At 39.1% G+C, this 16,861-nt stretch overlaps 1 protein-coding gene across 23 annotated transcripts in view; it reads right to left on the reverse strand.

Moving 5' to 3' along the window:
- The window catches only part of LTBP1 (latent transforming growth factor beta binding protein 1), a 446,431-nt gene that overhangs the window by 131,080 nt on the left and 298,490 nt on the right, over nt 1–16,861 (reverse strand). For 8 of the 23 annotated variants that reach the window (XM_024242210.2, XM_054548233.1, XM_024242212.2 and 5 more), the window contains 4 exons: nt 15,134–15,361; nt 13,035–13,057; nt 9,811–9,910; nt 9,241–9,339 (listed from right to left, as the gene is read on the reverse strand). In XM_024242210.2, the coding sequence (XP_024097978.1) occupies nt 9,241–9,339; nt 9,811–9,910; nt 13,035–13,057; nt 15,134–15,361 (450 nt within the window). The remainder of the gene's footprint in view (nt 1–9,240; nt 9,340–9,810; nt 9,911–13,034; nt 13,058–15,133; nt 15,362–16,861) is intronic. The other 15 variants (XM_024242216.2, XM_063713730.1, XM_024242217.2 and 12 more) reach the window with 3 other exon arrangements.

Genomic DNA, 16,861 nt, shown 5'->3' on the forward strand with positions numbered 1-16,861 from the left:
TTGTTCATATTGAAGTCATTTAAGAATATATTTAAAAACCAACACATTTATACCAATACTACCTTGGGCTATTATCTGTCATCATATAGTAAACAAAGCTCAAAAGAGAGGTTGATATGAATGAGGCCAAGGGACCCTCCAAGGTAAATAGTTTGATGCCTCTGAGCATGACAACCTAGGAGCACAGCTTTGTTACAGAGTCTGTGGTTTGAATGAGAAGAAAAGCAGGTGGGCTATTCTCGCTAATAACACACTGCCTATTCTGCAGCAAAAGGATGTGGAAAACAGTGCTTTAACAAAGATTCACTATGGAAATGACCTAAATTGGGGTTGAGGTTGCTCTCCAAAACCAAAACCACATGCTTCATTTTTCATAAAGTATTCACTGTGCTGTGACTTTAAGACTACTCATGCAAGTCATCTGAAAAAGGAAGCATATGAACTTCAGTATTTTACACAAAGTCACCTGGATATATGAGAAATGTATGCACACCCCATGTATTTACAAATTACTTATACCTTTTGTGAGTCTAGTTATGTTAATTCACTTTCAGGAAGATAAATTTGTTTACATTCAAAATATTATCAAATTATAGGAAAAATAATTCAAAAGGCTAAAAACACGGGTAATTAATATGACTGCCTAAACTTAAGTGACTGGCAATAATAACACAAAACAACGAATTATACATACAGCACAGCATACAATCATTAACAAGATAGGAAAATGCTTATTTGTTAAAAAAACACAGTGAGGCACAAATTATAATATAGAATATAATCTCCATTATACTACAAAACACACAGAAAAGAAGGTTGGAGGGAAGTAAATCCAAGTTTTATGGTTTTTAGGATTAGCATTTTCTTCATTTTTTTTGGTACTTTTCAAAATTTTTACACTAAGCATGTCTTGGCACTTTCATAATCCGAAAAGTCTTCCTTAAAAATATAACTTGTATGTACCTAAAATCTGAAGGTAAAAGGTAATCTTCACCAGGTTATACTCATAGACTTTCAGGTAAGAATTCTTTTCTGTTTATAGGAATTTTTTAGTGAAACAGCATGAGATGCACATGACTCTATATTATACGTAGAAGCTTCCTTTGCAAGTTATTGGTGTTTAGATTTCTTGGGTGTTTTCCCGGGTGGTTATTGACCTATCTTTATACTCATCTGTGACATTTTCATAAAGCAGAAAGACATGTTGACCATATTTGCAAAAAAAAAAAAATTAGAAGGTGAATTAATATATTCAGGACAAGGGTTCAGAACAAATTAAGAGGCTATAAATCTGGGGTTTTCATGAAAAGCTTGATGGGTAGTCACTAACCCACTCCCACAATACCAATTTGGTGATTACCAAATATTTGTCATTTGGCAGGGACAGCCTTAGAATGGAACTTCTTTATATGTGTGAACAAGTCTTCAAAAATATGTGATGCTTAATTAAAATGTGATATATTCCTATGCCACAAATTGCCAACATAGCTAAAGTGTTTCTTCTCAAGTCAGCTCTGAGGTAGGAGAAATAGTGAAGAATTATAACTCTTTAGTCTTAGGAATAAAATGAGTAATAATGGCCTTTCCCACCAATCCAATATCTTAGATAGAAGCTAGGAGGTAGGAATTTGATAAAAAATGTTTGTTGATTTTTAGTTGATTACCTCATACATCAAGTATATAGAGTCGTGGCTTGCAAATGCTGAACCTGTCTGTCAGGATCACGTTACATGTAAGAAAATGTTAGCCTGACACCACTAGAGGGTACTAAGAGATACATCAGAGGAAAAAGGGACACTTTCTGAAACATACTTGATTTCTACGTTGTCCCATTTTTACACAAGTGATTAATTAATGTAACTGTCATTAGTTTGACCTCAGAAATCCCTTCCATCCTTTGCCAGGCAGGATTCCACTCTTTTTTTTTTGAGACGGAGTCTCACTCTGTCACCCAGGCTGGAGTGCAGTGGCGCGATCTTGGCTCAGTGCAAGCTCCGCCTCCCGGGTTCACGCCATTCTCCTGCCTCAGCCTCCCGAGTAGCTGGGACTACAGGCGCCCACCACCACGCCTGGCTAATTTTTTTGTATTTTTCGTAGAGACAGGGTTTCACCATGTTAACCAGGATGGTCTCGATCTCCTGACCTCATGATCCACCCACATCAGCTTCCCAAAGTGCTGGGATTACAGGCATGAGCCAAGGATTCCACTCTTGTAGGCAGACAGAAAACAACTATCACACCTTCAAAAAACCCCTGTTTGCTTTCTATTCACTACTTATCAAAAAGTTGAACATCAGAGGCTGTGTGCAGTGGCTCACGTCTGTAATCCCAGCACTTTGCAAGGCCGAGGAGGGAGGATCACTTGAGGTGAGGTCAGGAGTTTGAGACCAGCCAGGACAACACGGTGAAACCCCCTCTTTACTAAAAATACAAAAAATTAGCCAGGTGTGGTGGCAGGCGCCTGTAGTCCCAGCTATTTGGGAGGCTGAGGCAGGAGAATTGCTTGAACCCTGAGTGACAGGGCGAGACTCTGCCTCAAAAAAAAAAAAAAAAAAAAAAAAGTTGAATATCAGGTAAAAAAATAAATTACTGGTAGGGTGCAGCGCACCAGTATGGCACATGTATACATATGTAACTTACCTGCACATTGCGCACATGTACCATAAAACCTAAAGTATAATAATAATAATAATAATAATAATAAAAGAAAAAAAAAAAAAAAAAAAAAAAAAAAACATATAAAACATGTCTCCCCCACATCTCCCCTGTGTTATCTCTCCTTTTCTAATAGGTTTTCATTCCTGAGCACATAGACAGTACACAAGTCCTGAGAATGTTGTCTTAAAGAACAAGAAAAGTTTTCTGCATTTTCTGTTTTTTAGGGCAAAGACAAGATGCTTTATATTTTTCCTAAGTGGTCACTCATATATCGGCATACAAACCTTTTCCCACTGAGTAGATCAGTTCATGTAGAAGAATATGATTCTTTGAGCAAACTGTGTCAATATAAACTCTAGAAACTGGGCTCTGTCTGATATACCAGAGTCAAGCCTCACACAGACAGCACTCATTTCTTGTGTCAAGGGTATGTATGCTGGTAAATGGGAACATCTTGTCTTTTTAGCATGCTTGGCTTTCTTGGCTTTGCAGAGAGATGATTAAGTGAGTGCTCCCCACTGGACTCTCTCACATGTCCTTCATAATGCCACCTGATTCACAGGACAGCCCCTACTCTTCCCTACTATATCAGCTCCCTGAAAACCTCATCTTCACCAGGTCAAGGACCTTTCTCTATTTCTTTTGTTGGAGTCCATCTAGAATATGGAAAAAGAGCCATGACAGAAAGCCAGTGATGGAAAACCAAATACTCTATTTATACCAGCAACAAGGCCAATGGTAGATTTAACAGTGTGGTATCTTTACTCTGTTTTCTAAAATTAAATGAAACAGAAAGCTTTTAGCAAAATATGAAAATGACTATGCTGACTTTTAGCTTTTTTCTTCATCATGTGATTCCCTGAATGAATGAATGAATGAATGTATGGAGTCTGGAAATACTAAAGTATGATGATTTCACATGGAAATAAAAGAGTTCATTTTCTATCCGCATACACAGTTTATTGAGGCAGTAATGACACTGGTAATATGCTTGAGGGACAAACATTTTTGGGTCAATTCTGAGTTCTGGAAAAGATCTGATGAGCAAATAGTTTTTTTTAAATGTCTGGGCCATAATAATTACAGAGGTTTCCACAAGGCAGTTAACTCAGTCAAAGAATAATTTCTGGCCAGTCTGCAAGAGCCATGGAGAAAGTTTAGGAAGAGCCAGAGGAAGGCATCACATGTTAACTCATGGAAAGGTTTACAAAAATGCCCTGGCTTCCTAACTGCCCCACAGTGAGCATAGATTGTCCCACAACAATTGAAACAGATGTTTCCACTTTGTAAATATCTGCCAGAGAAATAAAAGTTTGATTTTTCCAACCTATCCTTTAGCTATTAAGACACTATGCTAAATCAAGAATTTATATGCTGAAACATATAACTCACTTGAAAATGGTAGGCCAATAATGTTGCAAGCCACCAAGTCAGCTGTTAAGAGTGGAAAATATCACACGTATTTCCTGCAGCTATGTGGCTCACTTTATAATTATCACACGTCAAAGTGTGTTTGGCTAAATCTGAAAAGGCTACTTCCAATTTCACCATCGTAAAGATATAATCACTAAACAATGTGGAGCTGATGATATTTATTTTAGACTCTTACATATTATTCTATCCCTGTCTTCAATCATGGGAGAAACTAACAGTAACAAATAATATTCACCTCCTCTGTGTTTTAGAGACAAAAACATTATTATGCAATATTCCTGAGAGAACTGATGAGAATGCTCCTTAAATCTGTGTTTGGCCCCCATATGAAACCGATGGGAACATACACATTTTGATTTAAATTAAATTTGATACAAAACAGTCTTCCTGTGCTAATGCAGATCACTGTGCATAGTGTAGCTCTAAAGTTGCAAACCACTTCAATTCAAAGACTATGTATACTGTTCCCCCTACGGATTCCTTCAGAAATACTCTTTTACTACAGAAAGTGGAAGTACCTACAACTGTTGCATGAAAAGAAAATCTGCATCACTTGTTTCCTGGAAGGATATATTCATGCTTCAAACATGTGACAGCAGATGTCAGCCCTGTATTTCTGCCAGATTCAAATTAAGCTTCTAACAAGTTGTGTTTTAACAACTTCCTATAGCAAGGTTACTTTCATTGTTTTTTTAACCAGCTCTGTAGTTCAGTTGAAGCTGAGTGACTTCAATTTGTTACCCTTCACACAGCTACATTTAAATGTTGAAACTGCATTTATCTAACTGAACTTAACCTCTACAAAGTTAGTTTGAAAGAGGTTTGTCCATTTAAGTCAGCCATGCCCATTCAAAACTAGAGTTTATCTTCACATTGAAAAAATGGAAATGCAGTATTTTGAAAGAACTAGTGAATTACAATATGTCTTATTGCATTTTTTTTCAACATTACTATAAACAATTAGAAGATCCTTGCTGTCCAAAATAGTGTATTATTTGCTTGTATACTTTGCAGCACAAAGCAGTCTCTTATCAGTGTACTCAGTAAAGTGGGTAGACACATACATGACCTCAGAATAGAGAATAACAATTTAGGCATGGCCATTAAAAAAAAATCACTATCATTTTGTCACAGGATCCTTGGGGTATCACTTTGCCAGCCAGAACCTCTGTGGCTGGTGGCACCTTTGCCCAAGTTTTGCTTGTACGCACTGAGCTTGTTCTACCCACTCAGCCCAGCAAGCTGTGCTTGGCCTGCGCTGCCAGCCCAGATCCCACACTTGCCAAGGGCAAGCCAGGTGTGGAGCAGTGAGGGGTGTGTGAGCAAGCAAGCACAGGGTCCAGCCACTACACACAGCCAGGCATCCCAGCTGCTGTGGTGGGCTGGGCAGCTCCAGGTGCTGGCACAGGTGCAGGCTTCATGTGAGGCTGTGGCTGGACCAGATATACTGCCAGTAACCTCTGCTGCATGCACCAGCATCTGGAGATGGCGGACACAGTGCTGCCCGAAAGCTTGGAGACACCAGAAACCACACAGCACCAAAGAGGTTGTTACAGCCCTGGCTTGGGGAGCCCCTAGGTTTGGGCTCCCCAAAGGGCCACAGTTCTTCTCCCCTTCTCGGCACCCTCAACATAGTGAGCAGGGGGGTGTGTTTCAGCCCCGTTTGTGTCATAGCTCTTTCAGTACCACCATTTGGTGGGTTCTGAGTTCTTGTCCCACATCCAGGAAGAATGAGGTACACAGACAACTGGAGGGTGAGCAAGGTGGAGAGGAGCTTCATTTAGTGACATGACAGCTCTCAGGATACCCACAGTGGGTAGCTCCTTTCTGTAGGCAGGTCATCCTGAAAAGCTGAGGAGACCCGAAGTGGGTAGCTCCTTCTCACAGCTGGTAGTCCTGACATCTGTGTGAGTTTGGCTGCGTCCAGGGTTTTTATGGGCTCAGGATGGACGAAGTGTGTGCTGATTGGTCCATGGGTGGTCATGGAGGGCCTAGAAAAACACCATCTGATTGGCCAAACTGTTATCAATGAAGTCTTCACTCTGGACCATGGACTACACCTGGAACTGGCAGCCTGGCCCCCAGGCTTCAGGCCATTCCTGGCTTGAAGGTGGGGTTTCACTGAGGACTCACCCCTTTCCACCCAGGAACCTGTCTGCCTCCCTCCATCAACATGTTGTCCACACACCCAGGCTGTTCATGCTGAGGGGCACCTGCAAGCCCATACTGAGCTACCCTCAGCTTCCCCTCAGCCTCCCTCCCATGCTCATTGGTGCCCAATGTCCAGAGGGGGCCAAGGTGGCAGGGGGCTGGCATGTCAGCGCTGACCCAAGCACATGCACACCTGGCTGGGTTGCAACAGCACTTGGGCTTGGCCACAACTTTGCTCCACCCTGGAGCAGGTGCTGGCAGCGGGGAGAGGCCAGGGAGTGAGAGCAGGCACTTCTGAGCCTGTGGGGGAACAGGGGCTTCCCAGCCCCTGAGAGTGCAGGGATGTCTGGATCTGGAGCCGTGGCTAGGTGACTGCAGCTGCATCCTGAAGGGCGAGGCTCCTGTTCTACTGACTCACTAAGTGGCCAAAAGCTTAACATATGAGAACATTTCTATTAGAAAGGAACCATAACATGTTTCTGAGGTGGGAATATTCTAAAGGAGGCTCCAAACTCTTCCATTTAGCTCCTATAACACATTGTCAACCTTATCCTGCAGTGGTATCATAAATTCAGTTAAAGTTGATGATGATGCCCCTTAGTGACATTTTTGCTGACTCTAAAAATAACTGTTGAGTTTATAAAATATGGAAAATAAAAAAATCTAAAATAAACCACTTAAATCTCTCAGATCCCACTAAAAAAATAATCCCTGCTAATATCTAGTGAATTTTCTCCCAGCATTTTCTCTGCGTATATATGTCTTTAAAAAAACTGGTATAATACTTTATATCATTCAGTTTTTTATCCTTCCTCTTAAATTTAGCAATATTATATGACTACTTCCTGCTATACTTCAATAAAAATTCTTCAAAAATACTATATTTGGTGGCAACGTAATGTTCCAATGTATAGATGTAACATAATTATCTATTTCCCTGTAGTTGAATGTTCAGTTATTTCTATTTATTCTGTATTATACATTGTCTGTGATAGGTAACCACTCATATAAACTACTACCCACAGCCTTTGGGAACATTATTTCCTTAGACAAGATGTCTTAAAATAGAATTACTGGGTCAAAAGTTCTGAATAGTTCTCAAGTTTTTTATACATATTGCCAGTTTGTGCTTTATATTCTGTGAAGGTTAATTTCATGAGTCCACTGGACTGGGCTAAGGGATGTCCAGATAGCTGATTACATATTTCTGGGTGTGTCTGTGAGGGTGCTTCTGGAAGAAAATGGCCTTTGAATTGTTAGACTGTGTAAAGAAGATCACCCTCAGCAGTGTGGGTGGCTATACTATCTACTGGGGGCTGGGCTCAAACACAACAAAAAGGCTGAGGAAGGCAAACTGGTCTACTCCAGCTGGGACATCCATCTTCTCCTGCCCTCAGATGCTGGCATGCCCGGTATCCAGGCCTTCAGACTCAGCCTGGGACTTATGCTACCAACTCCCCTGCTTCTCAGGCCTTTGGGTTTGCACTGGAACTACAACACCAGCTTTCCTTGGCTGGAATTTCTCAGCCTTCAGAATGGTGTGAGCCAATCCCTCACAATAAAGCTCTTTCTACATATCTGGATATATCTTGTTGGTTCTGTCTCTCTGGAGAACCCCAACACATACTCCCTTCAGCAATGTGAGAGAGTCTCAATCTCACCCTAATAAAAAAAGTTTGATTGCGTTTTACATACTAATTTGATAGGAATAAGGTATTACCCTAGGTTAGCTTGCCTTTCTTTGATTACCAGGAAAGTTGAAATTTTCTGTTATATGCTTCTTGGTATTGTTTTTTCCTATAAATTATCTGATTATATTATTTTTCCATTTCTCTATTGTTAGTATTTTTCCTATTGATTTATAAGAGCTCAATGCACATTAAGGATATGGACATTTAGAATTTTGCATTTGTTTCAAAATATAAAACATTTTATACTATTTCACTCATGATTAAAATAATATGTTTATTATACAGAACTTTGAAAATAAAAATATATTAAAGAACGTAATTATCCATGATCCTGTATTAACTGGTGAGAATTGAACACTGATGCATTTTCTTTCTTTTTTTCTGTGTTTGTAGAAATTTTAAAAGTAAAATTGTAATCATTACATTGTATTCTTCTTTTTTTTTTTTTTGAGACGGAGTCTCGCTCTGTCCCCAAGGCTGGAGTGCAGTGGCGCAATCTCAGCTCACTGCAAGCTCTGCGTCCTGAGTTCATGCCATTCTCCTGCCTCAGCCTCCCAAGTAGCTGGGACTACAGATGCCTGCCACCACGCCCAGCTAATTCTTTTGTATTTTTAGTAGAGATGGGGTTTCACCATGTTAGCCAGGATGGTCTCAATCTCCTGACCTAGTGATCCGCCCACCTTGACCCCCTAAAATGCTGGGATTACAGGCATGAACCACCGTGCCAGCCCTTTTTTTTTTTTCTCAGACGGAGTCTCGCTCTGTCACCAGGCTGGAGTGCAGTGGCATGATCTTGGCTCACTGCGATCTCCGCCTCCTAGGTTCAAGCGATTCCCCTGCCTCAGCCTCCCAAGTAGCTGGGACTACAGGTGCGCACCACCACACCTGGCTAATTTTTTGTATTTTTAGTAGAGACGGGGTTTCACCATGTTGGCCAGGATGATCTCGATCTCTTGACCTTGTGATCTGCCTGCCTTGGCCTCCCAAAGTGCTGGGATTATAGGCATGAGCCACCGCACCCAGCCTGTATTATGTATTTATTAACAAAGATTATGCCATATTTCCTCATGATATTAACTACCCTTTTCAAACATTATTTTAATACTATGTAATATTCTGTTTCATATATACTATAATTTATTTACACATACTCCTCCTTTTTAACTTTATTTAGATGATTTCCAAATATTTGCTAGTATGGCTAACCCTGCCATGAGAAAGCTTATATAATGGATACTACATTTAAAATGAAGCTCAGCCCCATGTCTCCTCCATGTGATATATAATGTAAAAATACTGCACCAACCTGTCACTTGAGTAGGAGCAATCACTTGGCTGGCACTAGATGTAGAAGCTTCAGGAGCTACTTCAACAGGCACAGGAGGTGATGTTTTTTCAATCACTACTATATGAGGAAGTAGAGGATAAAAAGAAAATTAAAGCCTGTTATGTGCACTAAGATCCCATTTAAAAACGCAAGCATAATTTAGTCTAGCAATATATCACAGCATTTGTCAGATATAAAGAACTGTTCTATGTCCCAAGGCTCTGGGTTCAGCATTTAGCAAGAATATCTGACAGTGATGTGGAAGCAAAGAAAAATGATCGTTCATCAAATGATAACCTTCCATAATGTTTGAATAGTATATACTACTCCTGATCACAGAAAACAGTAAAAAAAAACCCTTATCTTTCCCACTACAATACTTACAATGCTGTAATTATGCTAACATTATATAAGTATATTACTATACTTAACACTGAACTTCAGCTATGAAGTCTAGTAATTTACTAAACAAAATCAAAGACAAAAATTTCCTGTCTTACATTTTTATTCAGAATACTCTTACAAACAGCACAGATCAACACAGGCTACCTGGAAACTGTGGATGCAGATGAATAGTGGAAATGCCTGGAGACAGCTGGGGTTGACCAGGCTCAAGTTTGGTTTTCTCTTGATCCAATGAAGGTATTTCCTGGATGGTTGTATTTTAAAAGAGAATAAGAAAAAAAAGAATCGAAAGTGGAAATTATTTTTAGTTTCCCACATATTACTATTTTTATGTAATTAATTATATTCTTAGAAAGGCAAAGAAATATCATAGGATCTTACATGTATAATTGTGTGAAATTACAAAAAAAAAAAAAAAAAAAAGAAACTTTGATGTGGTGCTACTACGGGAAGCCCTAAATTTTTCCCAGCGGTGCTGATCCACGCACATATCTTCAGCCATTTCCCTGAGGCCCAAGGTCTGACCTTGTAAGTAAATGTCTTGGCCCAGGGGTCCATATTTGGTCTGCAACAGGGCAAAACTGACCCCCAACGAGGACTACTGCCTCATTCACATGTGGCTCTGTCCCACTAAGATGACCAGCCACAGTTTGCAGATTAAATAATGGATATAGCAGATGTGCCATAACAAAGAACACATGGTAAGTTAAAATATTTTAAACCAGTCAGTCACTACGGCCTCCTTTAACCTCACGTCTGATAACTTTACAACTCCAGCTCTCTGAACAGTGGTAGCCAGGCAGAGCAACAGAAATTTGCTGGCTTGGAGAAGGATTTGGGGCTTCATCGCACATTTTGGTGCCCATGCTTGTCCCCTGGACCTCAAGCAAAGAAGCAGTCCATCATCCATGGCTCAGCTTCCATTTACAACTGTGCAGGGCTCAGGCAGACTGAACAATTAGCCTCGTTAAGGATCTGTGACTTCACTCACACCAGATGTGACCAGGGAGTTCATATCATCACTACCTTCAAGTACTCATCGAGTTACTTGGTTCTGTCCTCTTCCAGAAAGCTTACTCCTCTGGCCTCTGTTAATATCTTATCTTCTCCTGGCTTCAAATATCACCTCTTTTCTGCTTTTTCTAAGATAGTCTTCCTGGATATCTGATCACAAATCCAACTTTGCAAGCATAAATGCTTACAGGGTAAGTCCATTTAGATATCCCACAGATAACCTCCAGCCCACCCTTCCAAAACCATCCAGGCTCTCATTCCAACTTCATTTCTGCCAGTGCAGTCATTAATCTGTCCCATCCAGGTTTAAAGTCACCTTTTAGTCCTCCCTCTTTCATTTTTCATTGCAAGCCCCGTCCATTGACACTTTTTTCTTACAGTTGTTCGCCCTTTTTCATATCCATAGACCCCACCACCCTAGGCTGGACTCACTGTCATTTTCAGTTTATTGTAATAATCTAACTGGCTTCCTCTTTCTTCTTAACTTGAGTAGTCCTACCAAAATTCAGCTCCTACAAATACTGAGCACTTAATAGTTTTTCCCACATTTCCCCTGTCTTCTTAAAACTAGCTTTCTATTACTTACTAGAGATGACCTCGACCAGTCTCAGTTGCACCCCATTCCCTGCAGCCATGGCCAATGCCAACAAGGAACAGACCAGGATCAGGTGTTAATCCACTACTGCAGTTTACAGAATTTCCCCCATCACCGTGAGGCAGCAGACTTCCTAATCTATACCACTTCTACGTTTAACAAATAGGGTCCAGTCAAGAAGCAGGGTATTTCCCCACTGATTACAATGGCAGTTTGGTACTCTAAGCCTTCCAAAGCAGTCCCTAATTCAGTTTCTCACCAAGTCTTTCATGACCCTTGCTGTCCCCTCCACCACACCTTTGCACATCTCTGGGCATCCTCTCTTTTCTTCATCCATCACATAACATCATGAGACTTTCGTAAGTACCAAGACAACAAAGGCTATGATTGCATTTTTCGTACTATCTCCTCCCCAAATAAAATGCAGTAAAAGTATACAAGAAAATTTTTTAGGGTTTCTTTTAGATTTTTAATGAGAGTTATTAAATTCAATCATAAAGACAGAAGAACTAAGTTGTGATGAGGCTGCCAGGCTGCTGGCTGGCCCACCTACAAGCTAAATAATTACTTCAATACATCAACCAGAACTAAATTCAAAATCAACAAAACTGCAAACTACTCACTGTGACTGATCTTTAGAGATGCTAAGAGCTTCAAAAGTACACATAAAGTATGCATATCTGTTATACTTTTTTTGGGCTCAAAATACTATAACTTCTTTCTGGACAAGTGCTATCACTCCAAAATTGTAAGTCTCTTTTTCTTGATTATTTCAGCACTTATGTTATGACATATATGTTCCTCTATCCCATAATTATAAGAAAAGATTTAGAATACTATTTAAAATAATTTATGTATGTATTGCCTCATCTAAATTCTAATAATGCATTCTTGTCAGCTTCAAGAATGGTACATAAATGTATAAATATTTAATAATTACCTAATTTTCATGTAATTATTATGGAGAAGGAGATAAAAAGAAAATTAAAGCTTGTTACATGCATTGAGATCCCATTCCAAAATGCAACGATAATTTAGTCTAGCAATATATCATAGTAGTTCTCCGACATAAAGTTCATTCATTTAATGAAAATGAATGAATTGTTTTCATTAAATAAAGAAAGCCAGATTCAGAGAAGGAACAATATTACATAAATAGGACTTAGATCCAGTAAATGTTTACATTTCCTACTAAAACGTCTCACAGTTCATAGCCCCTATCTATGCCCAAAAGCCAACAGACTGACTTTTCAAAAAGCAACATTCTAGTATTTGACCATAATTTTTAAGTGTAAGTTCTGTTCTTATTCAAACTCAATTCAAACATGTATGTTAAATTTTAGTTGAATTAAGAAGCACCTCACTAACTATATATGTGCTCTAAGAATACATGATTATCTAAGCATGTCACAGCCTTTCTTTCACAGATGGTCCAGGCCATCAGGTGACACTGAATTCTATTTATGCCCTTGATTCCCTTAGTTCCCCATTTTTTTCTCACTAGAATTGAAGCTTCATGAAAGTAGAGATTTTTGTCCTATTTGTTCTCTATTGTTTTCCTAACACTGAGAAGAGTCCCAATCTATAACAATGGCTCAATAAATTTTTTTGAATAACTGAATGCTATATCAACTCAAGCCAAATGATGCATAATAGAGATGTTATTATATTTAAGTCTAAAAAATCCGTACATATTCTAATAAAAAATCACTTTCAGGGTTGAAAAAAAAAAAAGACTTGCAAACAATGAATAAATTACCTTTTCAGGGGGTGCAGTTGCCACTAAAACCAGAAAAGAAAAAGGGTATTAGCACGATTTAAGACAATTCAGTCTATTATATTTCAATTTTTAAAAAGCAATAGAAGTCCAGTATCTCTGCAAAAGGATTAAGCATCAAACTAAAGCAAACGCAGAATCAGGATCATCTGCCATTTTAGGGAATTTTACACATGACTAACAGAGAACCCTCAGTGCTGTTACTCCTCAGCTACTGGAGCACATGGAGAAGATGTGAACAAGTCTTTCAAACTCTTTCAAAATTAAAATTAAAAGAAGAAGGCAATACTTTCTGGTACATCATTTTATGCCTTATTTCAATTATGTGGAACTTTCCATATGTTAGAAAACAAACATTTTCATTAATTGGTTAAAGGCTTATCTTTATGGTATATAATGTTTGAAATGCTTTCTGGTGTCAGTGTTAAAAAAGAATGTCACTTATTTCAGTAAGAGACATGACAGCATGTGCCGCATTCTTGATGTATTCCAATCTTTAATGAAGCCCCGTGAATATTTTCAAAAAGATATGCTAACTAAATTATGAAAAAGAATCTCACAAGCCAGGAAGAGCCAATTAGAGATTAGCATCAATATACTGAACAAATTATATATTACACATTCATAAACGTTATTGTGAGGGTGTTGGTGATGCCTTTGTATTTTTAAAGACTTGCTTTTCATTAATCAGTCCTTCATATTAGTTCTAAAGCCCTGGATCAACATTCACCAGGATTTTTCTCATAAGTCAATCAATGTCTCCTGTAAAAACATTAGTTTACAGGTTGGGTAGGAGCATTAAATCCTGAAAGCAATCAGGGTACCAGACAAACTAAAATCATTGCTGCAATATTCTTTGGGTTGGAGAAAGTCAATTAACCTTCTATTCTGCCTAACCCACCACGAAGAAGGTCTTGAGGCAAAATCTGGAACTACAGCCCATTTCCTCTTGCCTGTGCAAACAATGAACAGTTGCAAACATCTGGTCATGACACTAAGTGTCCAGGGGCAAACTGATTAATACTGTTGATTCCAGCTGAGGTTTTGCCTGTTCTGCCTCACCAAGGAAGAAATGCAGTGAGTGAAAGCATAGAATCAAATAGGCCAGAACACACAAACGTTCAGAGCTCAGGAAAAAAGCCTGCCTTACCAAGAAGAAGGCTGTGGCAAGCTCCCAACACAACACTAGCCTGGGCACTGTATCTCCTCAACAGCACCCAAAAATGGCCCCCTGAATTCTGACCTAAGAATCAACTGTGAAAAGCCAACAGGAGCTTTATTAGAGAAAATACATCTATTCCATACAAATCTAAAAGGTTTGTTCCTTCTGAGGTGAACATTTTTGTAAGCAAGATATGTGAAGTATCAGATATTGCTGGGTTTATATAAAGAGATAGGGATGACCCTATATCCTGAATGCCAGAGAGACAGTCAAAGTCCATTGTCTCTAGACCCCCTCTCAAGTATAAGGCCTTAAACTATTTCCTTGGGAAAAGGTGCTCCATGGTCACAGGTCCCATTACATGTTCTCTATATGACATCTGGCAAGTCATGTCCCCTCTCTAGGTCTCAGGTTTCTCAGAGGGTAAATGGAAGAACCACACTAGGTGATCACCAGATCTCTTCAACTGACAATCTCTTAGCTTCCTTCATTTCACCCTCCATTATCCTTGACTGCCCATTTGACCTTAATGCTTTAACTTTTTGAAAGTCTGTGGATTCCACTTCATAAATAAATACTTGTTAAATGGCCTTCTAGACAAGAAATTAATTCAGGCTATTCCCTGAAGGATCTAAATCACTCTCCAGGAATAAACACCAAGATAAAGTAGCCCCCAAACATCAGGAGAACATTCTGAAATTAGCATGGAATACTGTTATCTACTAGGTACATATTATTCTAGAGCAGTGGCTAAACACTTTACAATACACAGGGCAGCCCCCAATCAAATGATTCTCCACTCTAAAATGCCAATAGTGCTTAGGCTGAGAAACTCTGTTTTAGAGGGTTATAAACAGGGAAATCAAAGCAAAGACACACAGATAGATGTCTAGAGTCTATGATCCATTACCGCTCTCACCTTCTGGCTCCGCCACTCCTGGCCCGTGTTCCCGGGAGAAGGTCAGGGCCTCCACTGGCTCTTCCTTGGCTGGGAGAGGTGGAGGATGAGTACTTTTAGCAACAGGTTGAGTGTTCTTTGGCTTGACAAATACAGGTCCTTTACCTACATGGTGATGGATTGGCCTGCGTCTATGAACGCCAGAAACCGTATAACCCATTCCACCAGGACAGATTTCCTTAAAAGCAGCTAGATTTGGGATGGGAAAATATTCCTTTTAAAAATCTAACAGTGCAAACTTATACAGAGGAAAATATCATGATGAATAGCTCTTAATAAATCATCACTAATATAGTTACATTTTAAAACTTCAAAAACAGGTGCAAAATGTAAGCAAATTGCTCGAATTTCTGATAAACTTGCATATTTACAAAAAAAAAATCCAACTCTTTTTTTACTAAACATTTTTCCATCTGTTAATTCCTTATCCTACCAAATCAGAATATGCATATTATGTATAGCATATACTTAGCATATATTTTATATATCATATTATATATATAGTCATCCCTCAGTATCCATGAGGGATTAGTTCTAGGATACCCCCTGTGGATACCAAAATCTGCAATGCTCAAGTCCCTTACATAAAATTGCATAGTATGATCGGCCCTCCATATCCAGTTCTGCATCCACAGATTCAACCAACCAATTGGGTTGAATCCACTGATGCATAACCATGGATACAGAGGGTAACTATATACATATATAGTTAGCCCTCCATCCCATATATGTCAGCAACCAATTAGAAAATACTATATATCATATTAGGTTATACATTAGGAGATATTTTATATATAGAAGACACTATTGTGTATTATATATCTCATGTTGCATGTATATGTGTTATCGGCAAAAATCAGGCTTTTTTTCCCACTTTGATGTAATTTCATTAGTTATTAACAAAGAACTCAGTGACATTTGTCTAAGTTAGATGAAGAGCCATAAGTTTAAAAAAAAATCACTGTTCAGGGAAATGAGATGCTGAAATCATCACTGTTTGCTTCCAGTTGAAGAACACAAAGGGCTCCACCAAAATGCCATGTATCAGCTGGTAAGAGGATGTAGATTACAGAGGACGGAAAAGGGGAAGTGTTTCTGAAGGGGAGAATCTCGGGATAGTGAGGAGGAGTCTAGAGAAGTGAGACATGCTGGAGATGATAGGTAGAAATCAAGAAAGAAGGGAAATGCCAAATCAAGATGCAGCTATTTTCAAGTAAAGGAACAACAGCTGGGCAAAAGCCTGGCCGCGACCAGCTCATTTAATTACCCAGAGGCCAAGGAGATATTCTGTGCCCTGGAATCACTATCATTGCCAGAAAAAAGGTGGTTTTGTATTCTTTAAAAAAAAAAAAATAGTAGACTCAGCACATGTGATTTGCTAACCTCCACGGCATAATCCCCATGAATAGTGAAGGGGAAAGGCAAGGGGGAGAAGTGGGGTAAGGCAGTGTGTGGCCTTCAGAGGAAAAATCCACCTAATCCCTTTGGTGTTGGTGTTGGAGGCAAATTACCAAATGCAGACACCAAGGAGCTTATGGTTAACTTTTTTATTTCTACTTTTAAAACTGAATGTAAAATAAGTCATTTCTCACTTTCACTGAACAAGAGATCTTCTATTGAATGTTTGGGACCTAAAATTAGTTCTCAATAAAAAGGAAACTCTAAAAATACTGCTTATAGTATGCTAAA

Source organism: Pongo abelii, chromosome 12, assembly GCF_028885655.2.
Source record: "Pongo abelii isolate AG06213 chromosome 12, NHGRI_mPonAbe1-v2.0_pri, whole genome shotgun sequence".
Lineage (NCBI taxonomy): Eukaryota > Metazoa > Chordata > Mammalia > Primates > Hominidae > Pongo > Pongo abelii.